Source organism: Tinamus guttatus, unplaced genomic scaffold, assembly GCF_059628265.1.
Source record: "Tinamus guttatus ecotype Peru unplaced genomic scaffold, ASM5962826v1 Tinamus_guttatus_pri_ptg000741l, whole genome shotgun sequence".
In the NCBI taxonomy this organism is placed as follows: Eukaryota; Metazoa; Chordata; class Aves; order Tinamiformes; family Tinamidae; genus Tinamus; species Tinamus guttatus.
In genome coordinates, this window is record NW_028289275.1 from 397,615 (window position 1) to 424,494 (window position 26,880).

The following is a 26,880-nucleotide window of genomic DNA, read 5'->3' on the forward strand; positions in this document are numbered from 1 at the left end:
GCCGCCCGTGGCGGGGCCCCCCGGCCGCCCCCATGGAGCTCTCCTGCCAGGCGCTGAGAAGCACCCGCCAGGCGCGGGAGGCGGTGAGAGCCGGCGGCTGCGCTTCCCCGTTGCTATGGAGACCCCCGGGGCCCGCTCTGCGCATGCGCAGCGGCTCTCAGTGCGCAGGCGCGGGGAGGAGCGGGATGGCGGTGTCATGGCCGCGGGGGCCGAGGGACTGCTGGTCCCTGGCCTCCCGTTTCTCAGGGGTGGGAGCTTCCTCTCCCGGCCCCTTTTCTCTCCTTCTGTCGGGTGTGCTTCTCGTCCTGCCCGCAGGGCTCTCTACTGTCCTCTGTTCGCCGCCATAGACTAGTTAGGCTCAGCAGCGAGTTGCGGGGGTGGAGGGGAGGGCGAAGTGCCCATTCTTGGCTTCCTCAGGCTCCTTTTGTATAAGTAATAGCTGTTTTGCAGGGCTGTGGATCGGGGTTCCAGGGAGCCCCTTCTGTGTAGGAGCCCAGAAACGGTAATATCTGCCTGCATTTCTTAGCTGTGCAATTATCTCCACCTGCTGGACGGTTTCAGCTGTAATAAGGTAGGGGTTAGCAGGTGAAGTTTTAGGTATCCTGCACTGAAAGAAAAGCGCTGTTTCCCATAAAAAGTGCTCGGTTTTGGCAGTGCCTTACATGCTCGCACAGATCCAAGTCCCTCCTGTGCCCAGGTAGGGTGCACTTTCCTTGCTACAGATGTTAGTTTAGGTAATTGCTGGGAGATGGCTCTGAGGGTTAGGTAATGCCTGCCTTCTCAATCAAGCCACCTTGGCAGGGGAGGCTTTGTGAGAGCTTCCTTGAGCCCTGTGGAGGATTTCATATCCTGACCACTGGGAATGGTCCTCCAAAGTAGAAACTTGAACCGAATTTAATGTGCCCATGAGAAACAGGGCTCCTAGGGTTAGCAAGAGAGGAGAAAAGGGAGTGGGATTTCGTGACCCTTAAATAACTAATGAGGATTTGGGTGGCTCTGCTCCCTGGGCTGTTTTTGACTGTTAAATGCAGAAGCGCTTCTGGAAGTGAGACCTGGAACCTGGGAATTCTTTTTCCCTAAGCTGCATCACTGCTTTTTGGCTGGTTTGTCTCATAAATTGATGTATCTGCAGCCCTTTGAGAGAACAGATGTGAAGGTCAAATTTTCCAGCTTGCACACCAAGCAGGAGGAGGTCAAATTCTGAAGATGTCCAGGAATTTGGAGCCCGCTTTGGGTTAAGCCTTTGCTGGTGGCTCAGGAGCAGCCTGAAACAAAATCAAGGGGACCAGATATTGTTTGATTCTTGTTCGAAGGTCTCTTATTTTCTGTGGAGGGGTCCTAAGTATTTCTGAATTCCAGTATTCCTGTAAGCAAGTTAAGTTGCTTCATCTTGCTTTTGTAGCACAAAATAATTGCTGGAATTTCTGGTCCCCAATCCTGTCCTTATCTGTGTTGCATTTTTCCACTTTTTTTTTTTTTCCTTATAGGATGGGGATTATTGTTTTTTATGGATTTGGGGAAAAATATTTAAAAACCAGACAGCAGTGACAGCAACAACTACAACAAAAAAACACTCTCCAGTAATGAACACCTGTATTTCAGTAGAATAATTCTATTCCATTTCCAACTATTTAATGATAGAGACATGAACGTTTTTTGATATAAAAAGATTTTATTTGCCTGGGCTGGATTCAGTTTCTGAACTGACAGAGAAAATGCTCACACAGTTGAATTTTGTGTTAGACCAGTGTCCTCAGATTTACCAGGGTTTTTGTAGTTGAGGCAAGATGAGGGCTAAATTGGGCTGAAATCAAAGGTGAAAAGATGGAAGGAAGAATAGCGGGTATATCACTTCTAATGACAGTTCATGCTTGGAGGAGTGACTGCGCACTTCTCCTGTGAACTTCTGTTCCATCTGGAAACAAGCAGGGCATCCAAGATACCGCAAACTGGGGAGGATGGCAATGTAGAGTGATGTATTTGAGGTGGAATCATGTGAAAGCAGCACTTTTTTGAGGCTTTATGGGATTCTCAAGTGTTGTCTCTTGCTTGTCTCAGCTGGCTTTAGTTGTGTTAGTTGTATTTGGTTGAATTGTGGCAGAGGGCTAGGTTATTAACATGCACCAGCCAGGGAAGGAAAATGTCTAAGAGAAAGGGCTTGCAGGATGTTTTCCCTTTTGGATGCATCCAGCACTCTGCCCTGATTTGCTAGTACATACACATATACCTCACATCCTTGAGGATGTTAAAGATTTCATGTGTGAATTAGTCTCTAAAAGTAGTGTTGATGTAAACTGCGGTAGAACTTTGCTAACTGGCACAAATGAGTGGTTAGAGATAGTGATTATTAATTCATTTGTAAACTTAGGAAACAAATTCAACACCTTTATAGTCTGTTTAGTAACTCGCCGTATTTTGTGTTTATTCGTTTTTATGTGTTTTCACAATACGTATCACTTCAGGTTAGTGAGGTCTTGGCAATGTAGTACCAGACTTCGGGAAAGTTTATTGCAAAAGGAGATAGTAGTAGTCAGTGAGTGGGGCTGGGGGGAGTGCCTGTTGGGAAGCATGAGTTAATGACACACAGCTTAAAACTGTTGCTTTAGTTGAGGAAATCAGACTTGTTTTCATTGCACCAAATTGTAAAAGTATTTAGATTTTAAATGTAACATCTCTTGAATGCATCTCAGTGTTAGCACTAGGACAGCTATAACTTCTGTGCTTAGCTTGCTGTATGTTTTTAATTGTGAAAACTATTAGTTATCCCTCTGGAGAAACTTTGCCAGCTCTATTGTTCTGTTGCTGTATTATATAATCTGAAAGAGAGAGGAGACTAAAGAAGCGCTTTGCCTTTGTACTGTGGAATTCTATTCAATCATAGCCAAGTAATACGCGGTTTAAAAATTACCATTTCCCTTCTCCGCTTGTGTTTCTCAGAAAACATTGTCAGGAAGCCAAACAATAATTGAACATCAATCTTCTAAAAAACATGGCAAAGCTGCAACTGGAAGCTGCAAAAGGCTATGGGGGCAGGAAGAGAAGGAGGGTGATCTGGGGTGATGCCGGGGAAAAAAAAAGGGTGAGTTGATGGTCGCACAGCTGTGCTTCGTGGCCTGATACTGAGTGCCAGTGTGGCAGCCTGCGCTCTAGGAAACACCACGCTTGCCAGTTGTCCTGGGATACCGAAGGAAAAAGAGAGAAAGGGCACTATTTTAAGTGAGTTCTGCTGTCTGCTCTCGCTCCTGTGTCCCATTCTCCTTCTCTGACAGCAAAATCATTTTTACCCTCTATGGGGGGGATAAATCCTGCATGACTAAGAAAGATTAATTTCCATCTGAGTGCCTTGTCACCTACTGTTGCCCCATCACCATTGTTGGATAAGTTTGGCCTGCTAGGTTAGTCTTGTAGCTAAAACAGGATGCTCGTGCTAGCTACGCTGTAACTTGTATTGAGGAAAAAATGTGGGATGAGGCTGCTGGTTGTGCTGTTTTTTGTTTTGTTGTTGTTCGTTTGTTTGTTACGCCTTTAGGTTCTTGATCACACATCCTGCTGAGCTCCTGTCCTACTTGCTGCCCCAGTTGAATGTGCAGGGGCACCAATTTCAAGTGATATGGTTGTCATTTCTAAACTTTTAGATTTAGTTTGTAACTCTGTTCTTTCTTTAGGCAGTTTTACCTAATGATGCAGAAATAACAGAAATAATTTGATGGGATTACCCATAAGACTAGGTTGATTTATAATGTAAATCTGTTTTAGTAAAAGGTATGGAAATGACAAAGTGGATAACGGCACTGAAAGATGCATGACTCTAATAGAGTTTAATTTTAAATGGCTGCAAAAATAGTAGTACATAGCACTCTATTTTTTTAAGCTAGAAATAAATAAAATACACTGTAAGTGTTGTAGGTAATTAGTTAAGTGCTCAACTATTTAGCTTTTAAAACAAGATCACGCTTAAGTGCCTTAAGCTTTTATTAATTGCGTGGGCCCGAAAGTCCTCTATAGTAATTGAAAATTTAATTACATACTTTTTTTTGTGTTTAAGAATGGGAGCTTATTAAACTTTAAACACTTAAATACCAGTGGCTATAAACAACATGCAATTCTAAGTACTAATTAAAGAGGGAGGGTAAATCACTATAAAGCTAAACTGAATTTTAAGTAACTTTGTACTGGTAAGTGCTCCTATTTTTTCATGCAATATAGTACTCACCATTTCCTCTCTAAATACAGCTGAAGTCCTATGTAGTTTAGTACCTGTCTGTACTTTGGCAGAAGGGTTGTTTTGTGGGAGAATTTGGAGTGAGGAGAATCCGTAGGGAATGGAGCCTGGGAAAGCAGAGCGGCACAGGCAGTGAGCTGTTTCAACAGGGATCTAAGCTTGCTGGCAGCGTTGACGCTTCGAGAAGACAGGGGAATTTGGTAGAGATAAAGCTGGGAAAAACAGGGAGAGCAACTTTGGACTTTGTCAAGAAAGCCATGGTCCCTGCTCAAGTGAGTCAGATCTCTGACTTGATAGCAGTTACATTGGGAAAGGGCTTTAAGTTCTCTTTGATTTAGCTGGGATCAGAGACTGATATCTCCATTCTGTTTTTCAGATCTAATCTTAAGCAAGTTGTTGTCAATTGATTAACTGTTTTGATGGCTCATTTAATTTTCTTTGGATGGATGTCTGCCTCTCCAAATTAACCATCAAAGTTTGCATTCTTATTAATAGAAGATAAAGATAGAATGGACCACTCAGCCTAAACTACTTCCTCCTTTTAAAATGCTGCTCACTTGGGCACTTTTTTTCTGATGTAAAAGTTCAATTTTGCTACTGCTCAATCAATACAACAAGACCATGAATATGTTAAGGTTGAAAGGGGTTGCTCAAACTGTGTCATCCTATACTGCTCAGCTCAAGTCTGTACCTAAAAGAGTATTTGAGATGCTGCTTTTCACTGTATGCCTGCCTAGATGAGGATTTAAAATGTCCCTAGGGATAGCAGAAGGAACCTGGGGGGATTAACGGCAGGAGATGCACCAGAATGCAGATTTTTTTTCAAGGAGTCTTCCAAACGCCTACCAGTTTATCACACAGATAAACTTCCTCCCTCATCAGTGCTCCTGTAAATACTCAAACATTAAATCTTGATATGTCTGTGCTCTGCAGCAACTACTGTAGTTTTTTAATATTCAGAGGCGCTAGCGATCTTGCCCTTGATATGTGGGCAGACACAGCAGAGATGTTTCTCGGGAATAAATCTGCACGAGCAGTTGCATTTAGATGTCCGAGTAGTGACTCCAGCTTCGCTCTCACCCCTCAAACTCTGTGTCAGATGACTGAAGTCACCCAGGAGAAATAGCAGGAGGATGGCAATTCAAATTATGTTTTCCAAATACCAGTTTGCAAATACTGGAACAATGAGAAGGAGAGATTCTTTTATCCCAGGGTGCTGCTGTTTTTTCTTTGCTTTTAATTTGCATGTGCCTCTGTATAGAATTGGTCAATTTCTTCTTGCAGAAGCTCTCTGGAACTCATCTAGTTAATAAATATATATATTTAATAAGTATTTTTCATTCTTTGAGCACTCTCAATTCTTAAAATGCTCTATAGAAATCATCTTTGCAAATGGTATTGCACCTTCCTCAGCATAGGGAAACATAATGCTTGTGCAGTTTTATCAAGACGATAAAAAGCAAAGGTGAGAGGTGAGAATTTTTTTTTTCCGTTTTTTTCAGATGGTTGTCTTCTGTTGTCTAAAAAATCAAAACGAAAATTTTGAGTCTTTTTTTGTTGTTGTTAATATTCGAAACAGAAATAAACTTTTAACTCCACAGCTACATTGTTAAAAGCAAAGCCTAGCCCTTTCCTAATTGTGTCGCTAGGTGGCACCACATCTGAACGAACATCCTTGGGGGAAAAAGAAAAAGATGCCACACCAGGAGACTTTTTTTCCATGTTTTGGCCAGTACTTTTTGCAGATTAGCAGACACACAGATAAGCATTAGTCTCAAAATAAAAGGTAGGTTGGTTGTGCTGCCTCAGATGTGTAAAGTAGCAGGATGTTGCTCCATGGTATCATATATAGTGTGCAGGGCAAGATGCAGCAGGCGCCTCTAAACTCACAAGGGAAACTGGTTTGCATGTTCCACCACCTAGAACTTCCCTATCTGCAGTTTGCTGTAATGAAGCTGCATTTCAAGAGAAAACCCTTATGGATGCCAGCATCCTAAAAGAGACCAGAAATCATTTATTTGTCTAAACGCAGATTTGGAAACATCTACTGCTCAATATGTTTTACTTTGCTGTACTCTTATAGCTGTACCAAGCAGCAATGCCTTTGGTCACCCAAATCACTGAAGAAATCAATGAGGTTGGTGCCATAGTGGAATTTCTGCATTATGGGCTTTGCTTATATCATGTCTTTGTTAAAATTAGGCAAGTCTGGCTTTATCTAAAGCTAGTATTTCTTCAAGTATTCTGTGTTTTGCTTGTGATGCATTGATGTACATGATTGATGTATTGAGGCACATGAAATGGTAGGTGCCTACAGTGCTGAGCTGGGCTTTGCAGTGTAGTCATGCGGATCCCAGACCTGTTGGAGGACCAGAGTCACAGTAAGGAAAATAACTTATTTTTTCCAACCTCAAGGTAATTTTATTTCCTCTGGGAAAAGCTTTGTCCCCATCCAGGATCCTGATAACGTGTAAGAAAAAACGCGTTGAAAATCACTTGTGTTTATTAAGTGTGTTGTTTTACAGTTCTGAGATGCTGTTGTCTTAATTTCTTTGTCTCCACAGGCTACATTTAGATGCTGTTTACAGCAGTAAAGAGAATATTACATTTGATCTAGACTTCTGTTTTAATCCACAGGAAGAGATGCGCACAGAAGCTCGTCGAAAAAATCTCCTCATTCTAATTTTGCATTATTTAACGGAGGAAGGGTATGTCTTTTAAATAATAGTGCCCTACAAGTATTTGCTTGTCTGTAAAATGTAATTTTGCCCTCTACTGGGTGGATGTACAGCATGGCCTGTTGGTTCTATGTGAGGGAGATTAGAAAGGTAAACTACTGATAAATACTTTGACCATTTACTTTAATTCATTTCAGTTTCTGGAACAAAATATGCTCTGTCAGTTTAAAAATATATTTAAGTTCTCAGCAAAGGACTTTTATGTACAGTTCATGGCATTTGTAATGAATAGATATGGACATCCTTGAAACAGCATATACTTATGGTTGTCACTGTTTGTGTTTTCTCTCAAAGATCAGAATAAGATAATGACTCTTGGGTTGTTGTTTCTTTTCTTTTTCTTTTTCTTTTTTTTTTTTTCAAACTTACCAGGTATATAGATGCTGCAAATGCTTTGGAACAAGAGACAAAATTAGGTTTACGTGGCTTTGAAGTTTGTGACAACATTGATCTTGAGACAATTTTGATGGAATATGAAAGCTATTACTTTGTAAAATTTCAAAAATATCCTAAGATTACTAAAAAAGTCCTAGACACTGGTATGTGCCTATGTTTCAAGAAGAAAGCTTTTTATTATTACTATTATTTTCTCTCAAAGCTTAAAAAGGGTATTTACCTGAAGTACTTGTGCTTCTCATGCATGGCTCTGTTTAATGTTTGAAATCTCTCATGTTAGGGGTGTATTTCTAGCACTTAGGACATGGAAATAAGAGACATGAGGAGTTTCAACCTTTCTTCTCCTTTTTTTTTTTTTTTTTTTTTTTCCTTCTAAACAAACAAGATGATGGTATTTTCCTGCCCTTATATATACTTTGGTATTGGAAAATACCAAATGTGAGTGCAAAGTATAATGGCGTAATTTTTCTTTTTTTTCCTCTAATGGGGTAGGAATATTAAGTGAGTTCTATTTTTGATTAAATACACCTTTAAAATACACCTTTGTGAAAAAGCTTTACTTTGGCTGAAATTTTCACAAACAGCGACAACAAAAACTTAAGTTTTATAATCATGATTGCAATGTAACCTTTTTGCTGTCCTGCTCTGTTGAACATGATAGATGTACTAACACTGAGGCTACTTTCTACATCCTAATCTGATAAGGGGAAAAGTTTATTAGCATTAAATAATCATTCTGTAGTCTGTTGTGCTTAATCCGATTTGTGGTAGGGCCCATTTTACTGTCAAAATTACATTTGTTTTCAAATATGACAAGGGAAACCAAAAATTAAATGGATCAAAAAGTAAGCTAAGGTTGAACTTTGAAAACAGGTCTCTCCAATACTGGTCCTGTTTTCAAAGCATTTTCGCAGGTTTGATTGCTTATAATCATGTATGCATTTCTGAAGGCATTAATATGTGCTCAAATATATTTTTAAAAGTAAAAAAATCAAGTTGTCCTTTCTTATAATCTTAATTATGTCCAGATTATGTTATGTTAATACTAATATTAATTATGTTAATATTCTCAATATTAATTTTGCCACAGCAGAAAATAAACAGCAACTGAGAGCTGGAGGAAAGCCAAGAAGGTAAGAGAAAGCATGGGGCATTTTCTGTGCAGAAAATTTTCCTCCAAGAGCAACATGCAATGTAGGGAAAATACAGATGTGGGGAATCCTAAACTTGCCTAAATTAGCCTAGAATCATGCTGATCACACACTATATTTTCCTGTATTGTTTAGAAGAAAGTAAAGAACTCTTTTCCAAATGGAGATGGAGACGATTTACTAAAGTTTCTGTACTGTGAGATAAGGTAGGATGGAGTGTTTGAAAGCAATGATCTTTGCACTTCACTATGGTTGAAATCAATCCTTTAAGCAAGACAGAGTTGGCCTAAAACAATTTATCTGAAACCTGTGCTTTTTAAGTTGTAAAAGCCTTTCAGGACATGATTTTTTTGTGTTGTAGGGCAGCAAGCTCTTCTCAGATTCTTCCAAGGATCAAACATCAGACAGTGCAGCGACCGCTGTCAAAAACCTTACCTGGGAAGACAACAGAATTTAAATCGTCCACAAAGGAAAGCCCCAAACAGGTCTGGATGTGTTTTATCCTGACAATGTTAAGTTGCAATTAATGGGATTTTATTGTGAGTCCGATAGCCAGTGAGAGGATATAAGATGCACAGTTTGCAATTGTGTAATTAAATGGGTTTTACTGTTTGAATAATTTAAGTGTAACAGATGCAACACTCCATCCAAGAATTCATATTATGCATTATGTGCTGAAATCAACAGGAGTCTTTTTGTTAACTTGGTGAGTTTTAAGGAATGATCCTGTAGTGCCAGAAAGCAGGAAAAACAAACAAAGCAGTAAGTCTGGTGTTGGTTGAAGGTGTTTGAGATTGGGGGAGTAGCTTGGTTCAGTAATTTTGAGCTTTGAGAGTCTCATTTTGATAAAAAGGCTGAGAAAACTACTTTATTATGCTACCTTACATTGTAGGGAGCAGGAAGAGTAGCTTGGTGGGCAATAAGGTATTTTGTTACAGCTTTTGAGGAACAGAGTGAGTGAGAGCCTTCTTTTTAAAGGTTTTTGCTCAGTTTCTTTGTGGGGCTGGTTCTCATTCTTGATTTTTTTTTTTTTCAAATCTAGCTTTTGGACACTACAACAGTAGCTGCTTTGAAATGAATGTTGGAGTAACTTACTAAAGTGTCTCCTTGTTTCTCTCTAAGCGGATGTACTGCGGCTTATGCTTGTCAGTCATTTCCACTGTACGTTAGTGCACAGTTTCTTCTCACTGCTGAGCAAAATGCAGATTTCTACAACTTACGAGGGAAGATCTGCAAATGAAGTATCTGAATGCTGAGCTTTAGAGCTATGCTGTGAGCAGGCAGGGGGACTGAAGTCCAGCAAACCCCACAACAGTGTTTGATAGGAGATTCGGTGGTAATTCAGGCATGTCTACTCAGCAGAGAGCCTCTGCCAGAAAGACTGTGGTGACGCAGACCGATGCACCACAGAAACATGCGGCAGTGCAGGTCTCCGGATGTGGGGAGTGTCTGAACCTCTCCATGTTGTCAGGGAATAACAAAAATAACACCTGCCTTAGGTGTGTACAGGTGGATGACCTGCTTAGCCTGGTGGTGGAGCTGAAGGAGGAGGTGGAAAGGTTGAGGAGCATAGGGGAGTGTGAGAAAGAAATAGACTGGTGGAGCCACACTCTGCAATAGTCCCAGGTAGTGCACCCAGAGCCCCCTGGTTTGGTCTGATAATCCACTACCCCCTTGCCGTAGAGTGGAGGGGGCAGAAGTAATGGTGTCGAGTCATGAACAAGAATGGGAACATATCCCTGTTCGAGGTGGCAGGAGGGCCCTTTCCCAGCTCACCTCGCCCCCACAAATGACTACATCCAACAGGTATGAGGCCCTGGAATGTGAGGACCAGACAGATGAGGTCAAGGACCAAGGCCCATCTAGGGGGTTGTCTAGGGTGAGGCAGTCAAGTCTGCACCTTAAAACTTCCCCCACTAAGGAGAAAAGGAGCACACACACACACTCACTCACTCACAGAATGGTTGAGGTTGGAAGGGATCTCTGGAGATCATCCAGTCCAACCCCCCTGCTCCAGCAGGGACACCCAGGGCACGGAGCACAGGGTGGCATCCAGGTGGGTTTGAAGATCTCCAGAGAAGGAGCCTCCACAGCCTCTCTGGGCAGCCTGTTCCAGGGCTCTGGCACCCTCACAGCAAAGAAGTTCTTCCTCACATGGAGGTGGAACTTTACCTCTTAGTGCATAATATCACCTGGAGGAAGCGGTGGGTGATCGTCATGGGTGACTCCCTGCTGTAGGACACAGAGGCACAGATCTGTAGACCCAACCCCTTATCCAGAGAGGTCTGTTGCCTGCCAGGGGCTCGTATAAGGGATGTTGCAGAGAGTCTGCCAAAGCTTTTCCAGACATCTGACTATTATCCCCTGTTAGTGTTTCATGTGGGCGCTAACAATGCTATGGGGAAACTGATCAAGCAGGATTTCAGAGCCCTAGAGATGGCAGTCAAAGGTCTGGATGCCCAGGTTGTGTTCTCCTCCCTCCTGCCAATGAGGAGGAAAAGGTGAATATTACAGGTTAACAACTGGCTGCACCACTGGTCTTGGTCACAGGGTTTTGGTTTCTGTGACCATGGGACTCTGTTTGAAGACCACCAGCTAGTGGGGAATGATGAGAACCTCCTCAGCAAGAGGGTCACGTGCGTGTTTGCCAAAAGGTTGGCCAGCCTGGTTAGGAGGACTTTAAACTAAGCATGAAATGGGAAGGAGCATGTTACATGGACAGGGAAATCACTGGCAGGCATCCAAAAGGAGTATGGTATGGTAGTGGGGAAGTGAGTATAGGAGATAATTATAGAGGATCCTCTTTCACTCCTCCCGGGAAACCTGCAGGCTTGATTACTTCCTTTAATTGCCTGTACACCAATGTGTGAAGCATGGGGAATAAACAGGAGGAACTGGAGATTTGTGTCCAGTCCTGGCATCGTGATCTCATTGGAATCACAGAGACATGGTGGGATAGCTCACACGACTGGAGCGCTGCCATGGAAGGCTGTGTGCTCTTTAGGAAGGACAGGCTGGGAAGGCGAGGTGGTGGAGTTGCTCTTCATGTGAGAGAGCAACTGGAATGCATGGAGCTCCGTCTGGGAGTGGAGGATGAGCGAGTTGAGAGCTTGTGGGTAAGGATTAGAGGGCAGGCTAATGTGGGAGACACTGTGGTGGGTGTCTGCTACAGGCCACCTGACCAAGACGAGGAGGTTGATGAGGCCTTCTATAGGCAGCTGGATATTACCTCACAGTCACAGGCCCTGGTTCTCATGGGGGATTTCAGCCACCCTGACATCAGTTGGAAGGACAACACGGCCAGGCACAAGCAGTCCTGGAGGTTCCTGCAGTGCGTTGATGATAACTTTTTAACACAGACTGTGGAGGAGCCAACAAGGAGAGGTGGGCTACTGGATCTTGTGCTAACAAATAGAGAGGGACCTGTAGGAGAGGTGAAGGTCAGAGGTAGCCTTGACTGCAGTGACTATGAGTTGGTGGAGTTCAGGATCCAACGAGGAGGAAGCAGGGCTGTAAGCAGTCTTGTAACTGTGGACTTCAGGAGGGCCAACTTTAGCCTCTTCAGAGACCTCCTCAGAAGAATCCCATGGGCTAGTGCTCTAGAAGGAAGCGGGGCCCAAGAGAGCTGGTCGGTATTCAAGCAGCACTTGGCTCGTAGCCAAGTGCCTACTTGGCACAAGTAGGCACACGGCTGAGAGGGGACCTGATCAGTGTCTATAAATGCCTTAAGGGAGGGAGTGAACAGGACGGGGCCGGCCTGTTTTCAGTGGTGGCCACCGGCAGAACTAGAGTTAATGGTCGCAAATTGAAATGCCAAAAGTTCCACAGGAACTTAAGGAAAAATTTCTTCTCAGTGAGGGTGCCAGAGCGCTGGAACAGGCTGCCCAGAGAGGTTGTGGAGTCTCCTTCTCTGGAGATCTTCAAAACCCGCTTGGACGCAGTCCTGTGCCACGTGCTCTAGGTGACCCTGCGTGTGCAGGGGGTTGGACTAGATGATCTCTAGAGGTCCCTTCCAACCTTAACCATTATGATTACTGTTGCAAGTTTTGTGTAATGAAACAGTTCATCTGGGCATGTATAAAGAAGTGGGATGCCACATGTAATGGAATGATAACTGCAGCTCATCTACTCGGCAACGTATTTATTTTAAAATTGATTTCTCTTTAGACTAATGAGAGTGCAGTTACTCCAGAGCAATCTGACTTTGGCTTAAGCATCTCGTCAATCAGCAAAGCTGGAGGAGAAGGCACTCACCCAAGAAGGGTTTGTAGAAACCTAATACTTATTTTAAAACAGGAACATGTGTGTGGAGGGGGGAAATCACAAACGTGATGTGAACACCTTGTGTATTTTTATATAAAATATCACTATATAATTAGCAGAAGGTTCAGTGTTATCTGATGTGGGCAGTGTTTTTGTCCTTAAAGCTCAGTGTTTATAATTAAAGTGGAAGATGGATCTCAGATTCTTGAATCAGATGATAAGAGATTTTGCAGTTAAGTTGTTGCAGTTAAGTATTGCAGTTAAAAGATATGCTTTCTTATCCCATTGTTGCCACTGATTCTGTGGTCAGTTTTTGCCGTGTTTAGAACTGTACGGGCAGAAAGGGAATGATGCACAGCAACTAAAGCCAAAATTTGGCCCAGTGCATTTTTGGTGGTAGAACTGCCATCCCGATAAAGCTTATCAAAACAGTATTTTCTCAAAAGGGCCAAATAATTGACTTCCGTGGGATGATCCAGGATGCCATCAAAGTATCATCACATGAGATAACCTTGAGCAGCCTTAATTGTGATCCAGATCCATCAGTAAGTCTTTCTATTCATATTTTATCCAATTAGCATGATTGTCAGTTATAGAGCCAAGAACAAAATACTAAAATAGTCTTGTCTGGGTTCCCAAGAGCTAAAGAAGCACTTGGTTCCTGGGAGTGTGTTTCCTTTTTCAGTCATTCTTGATACTGGTCTGATAAGTTGAAAGTTGTTTACTCTTTGAACACAGAATTAAGCAACAAATGCAAGTTATATCTTACAAGTCACAAACTACTCAATTTGAAGAAAGCCACAGAAACTTATGTGGTAAAATTTTGGTTCCACCAAATTGAGTATGTCAGTTAGCATTCACCTCAGAGTCAGAAGCACAATTTAGAGGATTGGGATACACATTTTAAGTAAGTGGGTTATTGCTGACACAAGCCACAATTTCCAGGCCAGTGCTTCCAGCTTAACTCAATACCATTTTGAGTCTATCTCTCTGGCCCCTATTGTATTTGAATAAAATTTCAAAACAGAGCATGTAGCAATTTGGTGACCTGTATTTACATTTTCAGCTCCTTTAGTCCACATTATTAAAATCTACATTATTAAAATTAAAACACGTAAGATATATTTGGGGCTACTTGGGCAGTAAGAGAGCTACTCGCTTTAATGTTAGTTCAGAATTAGAATCTGTCATTTCTTCAGTATAGGAAACTGATATGAAAAGATAAAAGTTTTTAAACCTCACCCGGGAAAGAAGAGGTTAATGCAAATATGACTTATTTCAAAGTACTGTGTATATTTACTTACTCTTATATCCATACCTTTGCAGCTTTAAAAGTTACTATTATTATGATGTATTAATTTTTTGAAATTATTTCACAATTTGTCTTCTATTTAAAATAATTGACCTTTGACAAGGACTTATTTTTGTCTTTTTTAGGAACGGTTATTAAAACCCCTCAGTGCTTTTATTGGCATGAGTGGCGAGATGAGAGAACTTGCAACAGTTATAAGCAAAGTAAGGTTGGACCTCTCTTTCAGCCTGTCATTTGTTTCAGTGCTTCTCTGTTTTTTATATTTACACTGAGCCTGTAAAACAGTGTTTTTCTTACTGCTATTTTAGAAGAAGAAGAAGAAAAAAACGATAGGGTTGCTTTAGCCTCTGTTATGGAATCTTTTTGAGATTGTCTTAGTATATGCCTATTTGCTATGGTAATTATCACTCTATCACTTTAAATCAATAAAATAAATAGCATGTGGTATTTATTTCACCATGTAATCTAATTTAACTTGGAAGCACTTTTTGAAATCTCTACTTAGTATCATAAATCTGATTCATCTTAATTTGTTGTTAATAGAAAGGGAAAGTGTAATCTACTCTATATAAATAATTTTTCTAGTTGTATTAAATCAAATTTTGCCCCTGGTTACAAGTGCATAAATCTTCTTCAGTCTAGGAACTGCCTGTTTTTATTGAATAGTAGAATTTATCCCAAGTATTTGTATTAAGGATATGGTATTTTCTGCTGAACAATTAGTCTCCGGAACACCAGGCCACAAAATATTACTAAGAGAAATGAGAGGATCTGGGTAGTTCAATGAATTGAATGAAATTGAGTCAGTGCTTCAGAGCACAGACTAATTACCGACTATCTTTGGAGAGCAGATAGGGGTTTAGGGGGAAATATTTCTCCTGCTACAGAGCTTCTTGCACCTTTTCCTGCAGTATCTGTAGTCTTGCATAGAGTGAACTAAACACAGAGCAATTTTCCCTGTTATTCATAACATAAGGTGTAGATGCAGCCATCTAGCAAACTGTTGAGCTGCAAGTTCAAACTAAAGTACTTTTTTACATGGTATATGATTAAATTGTGGAACTCATTGCTACAGTATATGTGTGTCCAAAGAGAGGTCAGAGAGATTCACCGAAGAACGAACAACAAACAGTGGTTGAACACAAAGGCAAGGATGCTGTTTCTAGCTGCCAAAATTGCAAATTTCCAGAAGCTGGATGTGTAGAAGTATCAACCTATCTCTGCCACTTCTTATGATTTTCCTTTAAATATCCAGTACTTGCCGCTATCAGAGGCCAAATGTTAAACCTGGTATATCTTAATATCACTATAGCTACTCATATATTAGTTGGTCACTGTTGGAGGTAACAAATCTAGCCCAGATCTGGGCTGCGTATGCATTTGATTGTAGGAAAGTAAAGCATAATAGCAGTGTGGAAATGATCACTCTGTATATATATATATATTTTTTTGTGCGATCTGACCAGTATGCATGGTTAAATAATATAACTTGCATCACTTAATAGCGCTGTTGCTTTGTAACCCAGGTGGATTCTTTTCTTTGCCAGCAGTGGTTATCCTAGGGCAAGAAAATAAATTTTTTGCTAACCAGATGCAATATATGTTACAGGATATTTATCTCCATAATCTAAATGTGAAGTGGGATGATATTATTGGACTGGATGCAGCCAAAAGACTAGTCAAGGAAGCAGTTGTTTATCCCATACGGGTAAGGTTTTTAAATGGATTTGAGAAAACCACTGTTGGGCTTCCTAGCATTTTCTTTGTAAATGCAATGGCATTCTTGAATTCTCACTGTTCCTGTGATTTTAGGAGGCAATTCCTCTTTGAACAGCGGGGTTTTATTTGGCCATATCAGATTCTTCCATAGGAAAATAGCTTTTCATATTAAAATGTCAACTTCGGATACTGTTCTTTAGCACTTCAGCAATATAAGAGACAGTGGATCTAGCCTATACCATTTCAGAAGAAAGTTACTTACAGAAGAGAATGGCCAATTGCATTTGGAAAAAAAAAATGAAACAGTTAAATATAGTATTTTTCTCAGCATTCAGATTGCATTTGTTATATTGTTTTTATAAGGTTTTTTTTCCTTCCTTGGTTTTTCTCAGGTTTTGTGAATGCATGAGGAGCAGGGAGTAGGGGTTGGAGTTCCTTGTATTTTGTTACAGGTGATACATATAAGCCCCAAATTACCTTTTTGCTTCCGCAGTACCCACAGCTGTTCACAGGCATTCTCTCTCCTTGGAAAGGATTATTGCTGTATGGGCCACCAGGTATGGAGAGCTTTATACCATATTCATTAGTTTATCACTGCTTCGGCCTTGTCCTACAAATAAATTCTTGTTGCTAATCAAATGCATTTAAGTATCACTGATAACATATTCTGTATTTTGAAATAAAAGGAGTCTATTTTGGATAATTGTCTGTCTCTCATTGATCAAATCTGCCCATTTACCTTTCACACAAGTTGAAGACTATTCCTACACCTGAATTTTCCAAAACACATTACTTGTACTAGCCACTCAGATGCGTGAGGATTTATTTGATATTTCTGTTGTTACTCAACTTGGACCACATAAATTCAGCTTGGCCTGACTTGATCTTCTAGAACGTGAATAAATCTGACTCAGACTTGCCTTTCTAAGGAAAATGTCCTTGATTTCTCTGCTGCCTTTAGGGATTGTTTTGGAAATGGGAAGGAGCCTCTGTCCTTTGTGGCAGTTGGTTTTCCATGTCAGCAAGGCCTCCTTGCTCCCCCTGCTCCAGTTGAGTGCAAGGAATATGGCCCTCCACGGCTGGGAGGGGAAGGAGGCACAACCTGAGACAGGCTGCAAAGGCTGCTACTGCAGTCAGCCCCATTTGCTCCTGTGGATGTTTGGATGGGCTTTCCACAGAAGGACTGTGGCCCTGGAAAGACTTGACCGATTTATTCTCCTATTGAGATATTTACACTGTGTTTCTTGGGAGAGTGAATTTCTTCAACGCTGTTGTTTGTAGGTACTGGAAAAACTTTGCTTGCTAAGGCTGTTGCCACTGAATGCAGTACAACCTTTTTCAACATATCAGCATCCACTATTGTCAGCAAGTGGAGAGGTGATTCAGAAAAACTTGTCCGGGTAAGAATGATCTTATTCATACTTGAATAAATATCACTTAAAATTTCCGCTTAAAGAATTAGAGTTTTCAGATGAACCGAACAGAGAACTGTAAAATAGGTATTTCTCTGTCAGTCTTTTTTTACCCTCTTAGAGCATGTGATTCTGTTTTGTATCTGTCTTTAAAACTGGAATAACATTGCTTCTGCAGAAGTATCATACTGCATTCTTGCAGTGGAATTTCAGTTCTGTGACACAAGTTGAAGGATATACCTGAAAGCTAGCAAATATTTTTGGCTCATTGATAAGGAACAGGCAAGCAGAATTCCTAAATAAAATGACACTTGCTTAGCAACTCCTCTGAAGTGCTTCACATTCTTTCTGCAAGGTTAGGCTCATAGGCTGCCTATGAAAATGCATCTATGTGTAAGTTTCCAAATTCACAACTGTTCATAATTTGCAGGACATGGAATTGCTAAAGAATTTTCTAAATTCCCTTGCTAAAATCATAAAGATCTTATAGTCAAACACAGTGCAATGCTCTTTTAAGGTAGGTAATCGTCTGGCAAGTAGATCAATGCATTTGGGCCTGTAGACTGGCAAGCAGCATGCATGATTCAGCTGTCATACAGGAAAAAGCCCAGGTCTCTTACTCTTCCTTTACACTCATCTGCTAGGATGTGCTTCAGAGGGATACAGAGATACAGAGTAATCCTGATGGATTGCACTTGGCAAATGGCAGCACCAGCATTGTTGATATTTTAAATGTCCATCCAAATTTAGGCAGTCTGCAACATAATTTTTCTTAGTGTGTCCTTTGTCCTGTAAAATAGCACATTTTTCTTCTGGCGGAAGATGCATTGTTCTTCCTGGCATCTGTCTCAGTAACTTCCTGGAAGTTTCCCTCCTGTCAGAAGGGATGGGGTGACCTTCTTGGTGCCACAGCACCGACCTAAAGGGTTTTGTGAACATGCACAGTGCTTGCATCGATGTTTAACCTGTGGTATTTCCCCCATAGTTGTATTTTTGGCAGAATCCAGGATGAAATAGGATTGTGACTCTGGACAGCTCTAAGAGAAATATTCCATTAAGTTGTGTGCTGAACTGACATGAGGCTGGAGCGTGGGTCTTCTGAGGCTGTGCGGAGCATAAGTGGTTTTGTGCTCAGTTGGAAGAATTCCCACTCGTGCTTTTCCCTCAATTCTTAGCTGCATGAGAATGAATTTGTATTTTAAATTATAAACAACAAACTGTCAACATCTCTTACATGAGAGCAGCAATAGGAGAAGTACAAACAAAATTGCTGTCATAGCACCTGCTTTTTGTTTCAGCAATCATCTTGGAAAAGCTACTCACATGGCAAGTTTCTTATGTCATGCAGCTACTTAATCATAAACTTCTGCCACCTCCAACAGTACTAATTACAGTGGCAATCATGGATTCCTTGTGACTCTAGGCAAATAATTTAAACCCTGGGCTTCATATATAAAGTAGAGAGAAAACATACAGACCTTTTATTTTTTTCTAAGAGTTCAGGTTAAAAATGCTGGATTAATAGATGCTTGCAGTAATGTTTGTTTAGAAAGTCAAAGGACATCACACTGAGGAACAATTTGTAGTGTATTCTTATTAATTTAAGTCCCTTCATGCTTACAGCAAAAACAATAAAACTTTTTTTTCTTTTTGAAAGACCCAGATTTCCTGTCAGCTTAATATTCCATTTTTTAATCTAGCCCTGATTATTTCAACAGTTTACATTTGTTTTCACCAGCCAAAAAAAACCCTGCTTAATTCTTATTAAGAGAATCAGCCCATTTTCTTCTTTCCTTATGTTTCAGTGTATTTTTTCCTCAAATCCTTATTTAAAAAAAAACTACAAATGGAGCAACAATAAAAGAAGGAGGTTTAATCTCTGATAACAGTTTAGGAGTTCCCAGAATCCCCCGATGGATCATTTTCCTCTATCCCATTATTCTCAGGGTACTCTGATAGGATTTAGACAGAAAGATTTACATGTAGAGACAGGATTATGTGCCTGGGTTCTTTATCTCTCCTTTATAAACCTTTCAGAATCCGAGAGGATTCAGGGACCCTCAGCCAGCCCTGAGCCTTTTCCCAGCATATATCCCTTTTTGTCCTAGAAGTTCTGCAATGTGGATGTTATTTATCTTTTGTGCCAGTGGCCCTTAATGCCTTTTTTTTTCTTTCTGTGTGTTAGTTTTCTTGTTAATCTTTTCTGCTGCTTTTACTCCCTAACAGGTGCTATTTGAGCTTGCCCGCTACCATGCTCCTTCCACGATTTTCTTGGACGAGCTGGAGTCCGTTATGAGTCAGAGAGGCACCGTGGCTGGGTAACTGATCAGACCACTTCCTATGGAATCGGGGAATCCAGTTTGGCTAAGATTTGTTCAGGTGCTGATAAATCACACAGCGTACCTGCTAGAAACAAATCTTAGACAGACTGTAACAACCTGCCTGGGTCCCCAAACACTAGTCCTTTTTAGACCGCATCAGCAGCATGATTATTTTGGGTGATAATGGTAACTTTCATGATTTTTCGTTAAGCAATTTTTTCTTTTGCTCTCAGCTTTAGGAGCCTGGTAATGCAGCATTTGCAGAGGCTCTTGGTGCTGACAGTGCCATTTGATATCAGCACTGCACACGCTGTAGGGACTCAGAGAGATGTGGTTGGTCTTTCATTCACAGCAGATGGGATCAGTAGAGGAGAAATCATGTAAATGAGGTTACATGAAGCCTAGTAGGTTAGACCATGGAAATAATGGGCCTGGCAAGCCATATAACCTGCATTGTTGTATTTTAAAGTTATGTATATGAAGGGAAGGTAAAGACAGTGGGGAGAATAAGGAGATGAGTTGTTAGAAGTGAGTGAGAAGATGGTGATTTTGTGATGCTTTGGGCAGGCCAAGGCGTTTCAGGGTAGGATGTGCAGTGAAATCGTGTTTTTATTAACAGGATAAATGCTGATGGCGCTGTCAGAACTTGCAGGAGTGGGAGAGTATTATCACTGCCATCCATGGTGCAGATGTTTATAGTTTAGAAAAGACATCGGAAAGATTGAGCTTGGGGGAGGAACAGGAGAAGTGTAAAGAAATTGATATACCCAGTGGGAGCCCATAACAGTGAAATTTATCTGTTGTAAATTAAAGGCTCAAAGATATATAAATAGAATATGCCATATAGTAAATGTACAGCATGTAATACTTGCCATTTAATACCTGTGAATTATGGGCTAAATTTTGCCTTTGTATATCTTTTTAAAGCTCTCATTAACATCACTAGATGAGCCATTTTCAGCATGGCTTGTAACTAAGACTGCAGGTTAGTAGAATATGTCATTATTAAATATTGATGGAGGCATCCATAGCTGCTTTTGTAGAAAAAAGCCTTAAACCTGAGCTCTAGTTTTTGCCATCTAAGGCCAGAATGTTTTTTCTGGATTCAGTTCCACAGGGTATCAGGGACCTAAAGTTCAAACAGGTTTCCAGCAAAATTGATTTTCTGGATCAGGGCCAAAATTCTTTGTAATTTCCTATTCTTTAGTAATAAGTAATTGCTTAGTAATTTAAAAAGTCCTTAAGTTCCATTTTTCTTGAGAAATGATCCTTTTTTCACTGTTTAAAGAAATCTGCCCTATTTTCCAGTTCGAATACTGTATGTTTTTCTGCTTGCTTCTGATAAAGTATTTTGTGATATATAGAATGCAGCAGTACATGTATCTCCTTGTCACCACTTAAAATTCCCTCAGAAAAGTGCAAATAGTTGCCTTGGGTAGGTAGATGTTTTAATAGCTTTATGCCAACTGTTACGTTACAAAAATTCTCCTACATCAATCAGTCACTCAAAGCTGTTTTCCAGTAAACATCAACTCTGCATAAAGATTAATATGAAGAAAAAAACACACTAAGCATATATTTTCTTTGGGTTCAGTAATAGTGAACTCTCCTCACTTTAATGCACTGAAAAGAGTCCATTTAAGTAATCATTACAAAGCTTGATTTTTAATGCTTAGCTGTCAGCTAATGGAGCTTAATCATGCCCTGAACGGGGACAAAACCGTGATGAGGGCTCAGTTGCTGTGAATGACACTGTATAAATAAAGATGATTACTTTAATGCACTGAGCAAATACTCTTTCTCTGCATCTTGGTAGTGGTGAACATGAAGGAAGTCGACGGATGAAAACAGAATTACTGGTGCAGATGGATGGCTTGGCCCGATCTGATGATCTTGTATTTGTTTTAGCAGCTTCCAATCTGCCATGGTAAGAGATCCAGAGAGTACATTTTGAATACATTTGCTTGAGCTTCTAAGCACAGATAAAGATTTTATTTTGCAGGAAAAAAAAGCCTTGATATTTGGTTAAAGCATTTAAAGATTAATTTGGAGCTTTTACTTTTAAACTCCACAGTTCTTGCTATTTGTGCCACATGACAGTAATCCATAGTAAATTCAACATATGCTAGTGCTACTAGCTGCTAATATTTAAAATGGAATACTTTATTTCATAGCCAAGTTATTTACTATGTTTAAGCTAAGCAGAGTTTCAGCTTGGAGCTATAAGGTGCTTAAAACATCTAGTGCTTAGGATACTCCATAAATAGGAAGGATGGATTTTTATCAGTATCAAACATGACTTTTAACAGATGGGGGCTTTTTTTTTCAGTTTCTTTAACATAACTTAGAACACAAGAATAAGTGGTTTACAATGGGAACTGAAACACTTCATATTTTGGTGCTAAAAGACACCTGGCTGAACCCACCTCCCGAGGATGACGTGTGGTTCTGGTCACTGTGTCTTGAGAAGGCTCCGATGGCAAAATGTGTGTCAGTTTGGGGCATTTAAGCCTTCGACTTCGAGTTTCATAAATCTCAGTCAGTGCAAAATCTACCCTATTTTGTGTTACAATATATATGTGAAAATGCTGAAAAATAAAGAGCTACTGGGAGTGTGAAGAGTTAGCTTTGAAGGAGAGTTAACACGTTAATAGCCCATTCTTCTCTGCATGGTTCATTAGTAATAAGCTAGAAAATGTTAATGTTATTATTGTAACATAAACATATATTATTATAAGATAACATTATCGTTATGTTATTATAATTTCTCTTTTAGAAAGAGTAGCTAAGCTTCACAAGTAGCACTGCTCTGGAGCAGGGCGAAGAGGGGTCAGGTGTCCTTAGAAGGATCCAGGTCTTTCTGGCACGCTGGTTTGAAAGGAAAAATTTGGTTTCCAAAGGCACCGAAGGAGAGTCTGGAGAGAGGAGCGGGTTTGATGGGGCTTGAGCTGGGGGTCCTGGAGATGCCAGTGCAGCCTGGAGGCTGGCGCCGCTCCGGATGTTCCTGGAGGGAGAGAGGTCGCTGAGCGTGGCTGCTTCTTAGGCATCTTTCTCATGCAGCTAATAAACCCTTCATGGGAAGTCCTGTCAGAATTACAGAATACAGTTTTGAATGTCTTACACGCTTGATTTTGGAACATTCTGAAGTGTTACTTTCTGTAAAACTGCCTGCTTGAAATGCCAAAAAAAATGACATTGCTTTTCTAATATAGATGCAAAATGACAAGATTTCTATTTCAGAGGAACTGGCCCTATGGGGAGCCAGAAATCCATGTCGGGACGAGGGTGGAGCTGAGCAATTGCCAGAATCCCACTCCCTCTGTGGGAAGCCCCACACAGGACAACTTTCTGGAATTCTCCAACATTTTTCATAGGGCAGGTTAGATTTCACCCTCTCCTCAACAAATCCTATGAGCATCACGACCAGATTTTTGGGCAGAAAGTGTCTAGCACAGAAAACGATGCTCTAGAAATGTGGCTGAGTGTGTGCTTGGAAGGCCACTGAAATCCATAAGGATCCTGCTTTGCTGTTCTGATTCACAGCCAGGGAAATTTGGGAATATCCACATTGCCTCTGGAAGTATCAGTGGGGCTTGAACTCCCACCTGATGATCTCAAGTCTGTGTTTGCTGTGTATTTGTCTCTGTATTAAACAACACCAGATCATATTGTAAGATACTAGACTTCAACTGAGAAAATGATATTTTATTATATATTATTTTTATATGCATACATTAAAAAATCAGAAATAATTATATATTTATGTAGTTACATTTATGAAATACCTAGTACCTAACTGACTGCTCTGAAGGTTGTGGCTTCACAGCAGACCCCCGTATTCTTGCAAACATTTGGAGCTAAGCTAGATTTTAAGAGATTTGTTTAACTTGGATATTTATTGATCATCCCCCCCAAAAAAATCAACCCAAAAGAGTTCCAAGCTGCTTTTAGATGAATGTAAAGAAGCCTAAAAAAAAAGCTCTTTACGGTGTCCTAAGCTGCACTGCAGCTACTGCTCTTCCTTTTTAGCACCCTGAACGGCAGGACAGGAGCTGGGAAGGGATGAGGAGCTTCTCTGTCCTGGTGCCTCTCCTGGGCCCTGCCGTGGTCATCACGCTGGACGAGAGATGAGTTGTGGACCCGTCTTGTCGCTGTCTCGAGGTTCATCCTGGGAACTGGGGCATGTCTCAGTTTCTGCCTGGAGCAAAACTTGCTGCTCTTTGTAGTTTGGATTTTGGTACCGCTCTTTATTCTGAAGTTAAAATAGTTGTGTTGAGTTCATGAAATCTGGCAGCAACAATAGGTTTTGATGTCCTGTGATGTCATCCTGGGGGAGCTCTGAAATGACCCTGCTGTAGGTCCTGCACAGCTCTACGTGCTCTTTTCGTGGGCATTTCTTAATGCCTTTACTGGTTACTATTTAGAGGATATTTTTATTGCTTTGGTGCTTCTTTTATTCTGGATATTATCGTCATTTAAGCTCACATTTTATCAGTAACAAAACAATTGTGGCAAACAACCTGAACACCCTTAGATAATAATCTCTGTCTTCCTCCTCAGCCGACAAGCAGGGGCACTGTAACCTTTCTGAGTAAACAGAGTTAATTTCTGTGTATCAGCAGACTTATTTATCAAACAGCTCCCTATGCCAAGAACACTTCTTAGCCCTCAGTTTCCCTGCTTGCATTTTTTACAAACAATTTTGGATTCAGTTTTGTTATTGTTAGATGCAAACAACTGCAAAGCACTTCGGAGAAAAATAGATTAAAATGAATGCTTTGGAGATAAGTATAAAAGACTTTTGGACGAGGGCACACAGGGCATCCTGAGCAGGTTTGCAGATGACACCAAACTGGGAGGGGTGGTCGACACCCCTGAGGGCTGCGCTGCCATTCAGAGGGACCTGCACAGGATGGAGAGTTGGGCAGAGAGGAACCTCCTGAGGTTCAACAAGGACAAGTGCAGGGTCCTGCACCTGAGGAGGAACAACCCCAGGCCCCAGCACAGACTAGGGGCTGACCTGCTGGAAAGCAGCTCTGCAGAGAGGATTTGGGAGTCCTGGTTGATAACAGGTTCCCCATGAGGCAGCAACGTGCCCTCGTGGCCAAGGAGGCCCATGGGCTCCTGGCTGCAGCAGGAGGAGCGGTGCCAGCAGGGCCAGGGAGGGGATCCTGCCCCTCTGCTCAGCTCTGGGGAGGCACCTGGAGCATCGGGGGCAGCTCTGGGCTCCCAGGACAAGAGGGACCTGGAGCTGCTCGAGAGGGGCCAGCGCAGGGCCACGAAGGTGATGGAGGGACTGGAGCATCTGTCGTGTGAGGAGAGACTGAGCGAGCGGGGCCTGTTCAGCCTGGAGAAGAGAAGGCTGAGAGGGATCTGACCAACATGTTCAAGTACCTGAGGGGAGAGTGTAGGGAGGATGGGGCCAGGCTCTTCTCTGTGGTGGCCGGTGACAGGACAAGGGGTAACGGTACAAGCTGAACCCCAGGCAGTTCCACCTCCATGTGAGGAAGAACTTCTTTGGTGTGAGGGTGCCAGAGCCCTGGCACAGGCTGCCCAGAGAGGCTGTGGAGGCTCCTTCTCTGGAGATCTTCAAACCCGCCTGGATGCTGCCCTGTGCCCCTGCTCTGGGTGTCCCTGCTGGAGCAGGGGTTGGACTGGATGGTCTCTAGAGGCCCCTTCCAGCCTCAAACATCCTGGAATTCTGTGCAATTCTGACCTTGCTGCTGCTAACACAGTGAACAAGGCTAGGCCGGATAATGACCCCCTCCTTTTCCGAACTAGCTCGCTCCATCAGCGGCCGGTCGCAGCCAGGAACTTGCGGTCGGTGTCGCGGCCACGGGAGGCGCCGGGCTGAGCTGTCTCCTCTGCTTGGTGGCTCGCAGGGAGCTGGACCCGGCCATGCTGCGGCGCCTGGAGAAGCGGATCCTGGTCGACCTGCCGAGCGGGGAGGCGCGACAGGCCATGATCCGGCACTGGCTGCCCCCGCTGAGCAACAGCCAGGGAGCAGAGCTGAGAACGGACCTGGACTACGGGCTGCTGGGCCAGGTGAGCGGCGCCGCTGCCCGCGTCGCGTTTCCTCTGCCCCGAAATTCAGCCTCGTATCCAGCTACGTCCTTCGAAAGCCGCTCGCTCACGAGGGCCGCTTGGCCCTGGTTTTGTTTCTGTTCACAGAGACAATACTGCTCAGATACTGTTTCATAAATGTTAGAAAAGAAACATGTTTATTTTATAATCAGGCAACTTAGGAAGTGGACATGGGCGAGTTTTATTATGAAAAACTGCCCCTAAGAAAGAAAATGTCCAATATTTTGCTAGCTATTACAAGGTGCCTTGGGCATTCAAATCGAGAACAAGCAATGTGATGCCTCATATGTACATAGTTTATATATAGATACACACATATATGTGTGTGTATACTTTAATATGTATATATATTTTAGAAGGGAATGGAATTTGCAAATATATAAATCTATGCAAAAATATATATAATTTTGAATTTGATTCCCGTCTGATTTGCAAGCCTGAGGTGTATGATGTGCTCTGCTCCTGTCACAGGAAACAGAGGGCTACTCAGGCTCTGACATCAAACTGGTCTGCAAGGAAGCAGCTATGAGGCCAGTGAGAAAAATATTCAACGCTCTGGAAAATCATCAACCAGGTACTGCAGAGAATCCTATGTGGGAAACGCGGACCCACACTGGGAACTCTTGGAATTGTAATGGTAACCCCAGCAGGTGGAGCTCTGTTATCTGCTTAGAAAAGTTTTAAACTGGGTAATTAAAAAAAAAAAAGTAGACCAATAATTCTAAAAAATAGGTATTTTTCTTTTCACTGTCAGTATCTGTGCACAAACCAAAATTTTGTCTTCCTCACTAGCTCAGTTTTGTTGTTTCTGTGTATTATCTGTTGCACTATGTATTTCCAGTAGTAATTACAGTATTTAATGAGTCGTCTTCTCTTCAGATAACAGTAACTTATCCATGATCCGACTGGACACGATCACAACAGCCGATTTCCTGGATGTGATCGCCCACACCAAGCCCTCAGCAAAGAACCTGAGCCAGAAGTACACGGCCTGGCAGAGAGAATTCGAGTCAGTTTGAAAAGAACAGAACTACCCAAGCACCAAAAACTTTAAAGACTGTGGCCATCCAAAATGGCACCTGCGTTCCCTCCGGAAGATTGAGTGGTGAGGGAGAAGGAAGTGCTGCTGTTTTAAGACAGGAGAACACGATGGGAAGTGCAAGGGGGAAATCTGTGCTTTTGGAGTTGTAATGGAGGATAGTTTGTTTGTTATTTTTATAGGCCCTTCTCAGTGACTATTCTAAAATATTCTTTGTGGAAGT

The 26,880-nt window shown here is 41.7% G+C and overlaps 1 protein-coding gene across 2 annotated transcripts; it reads left to right on the forward strand.

The window, feature by feature from the left end:
* KATNAL2 (katanin catalytic subunit A1 like 2) lies at positions 1-26,645 on the forward strand. 2 transcript variants are annotated; one of them, XM_088537279.1, is made up of 16 exons: positions 1-83; positions 6,860-6,930; positions 7,333-7,499; positions 8,447-8,489; positions 8,869-8,992; positions 12,675-12,770; positions 13,217-13,315; positions 14,208-14,285; positions 15,692-15,790; positions 16,295-16,358; positions 17,083-17,201; positions 19,440-19,531; positions 21,351-21,461; positions 25,417-25,579; positions 26,090-26,192; positions 26,498-26,645. In XM_088537279.1, the coding sequence occupies exons 1-16, from the start codon at positions 33-35 to the stop codon at positions 26,635-26,637; spliced, it is 1,620 nt and encodes a 539-aa protein (XP_088393405.1). In that variant the 5' UTR covers positions 1-32; the 3' UTR covers positions 26,638-26,645. The 2 variants fall into 2 exon arrangements, with proteins under 2 accessions (XP_088393405.1, XP_088393406.1); XM_088537280.1 differs by having other exon boundaries at positions 8,450-8,489.
* Positions 26,646-26,880: the final 235 nt, after the last annotated feature.

Excerpts from the sequence above, each read along its gene's own strand:
- KATNAL2 (XM_088537279.1), top strand. The coding sequence starts at position 33 with ATGGAGCTCTCCTGCCAGGCGCTGAGAAGCACCCGCCAGGCGCGGGAG. Across the intron at positions 12,771-13,216 it reads AAGGCACTCACCCAAGAAGG|GGCCAAATAATTGACTTCCG; the intron begins GTTTGTAGAAAC and ends TTTTCTCAAAAG. Across the intron at positions 19,532-21,350 it reads CAGAGAGGCACCGTGGCTGG|TGGTGAACATGAAGGAAGTC; the intron begins GTAACTGATCAG and ends GCATCTTGGTAG.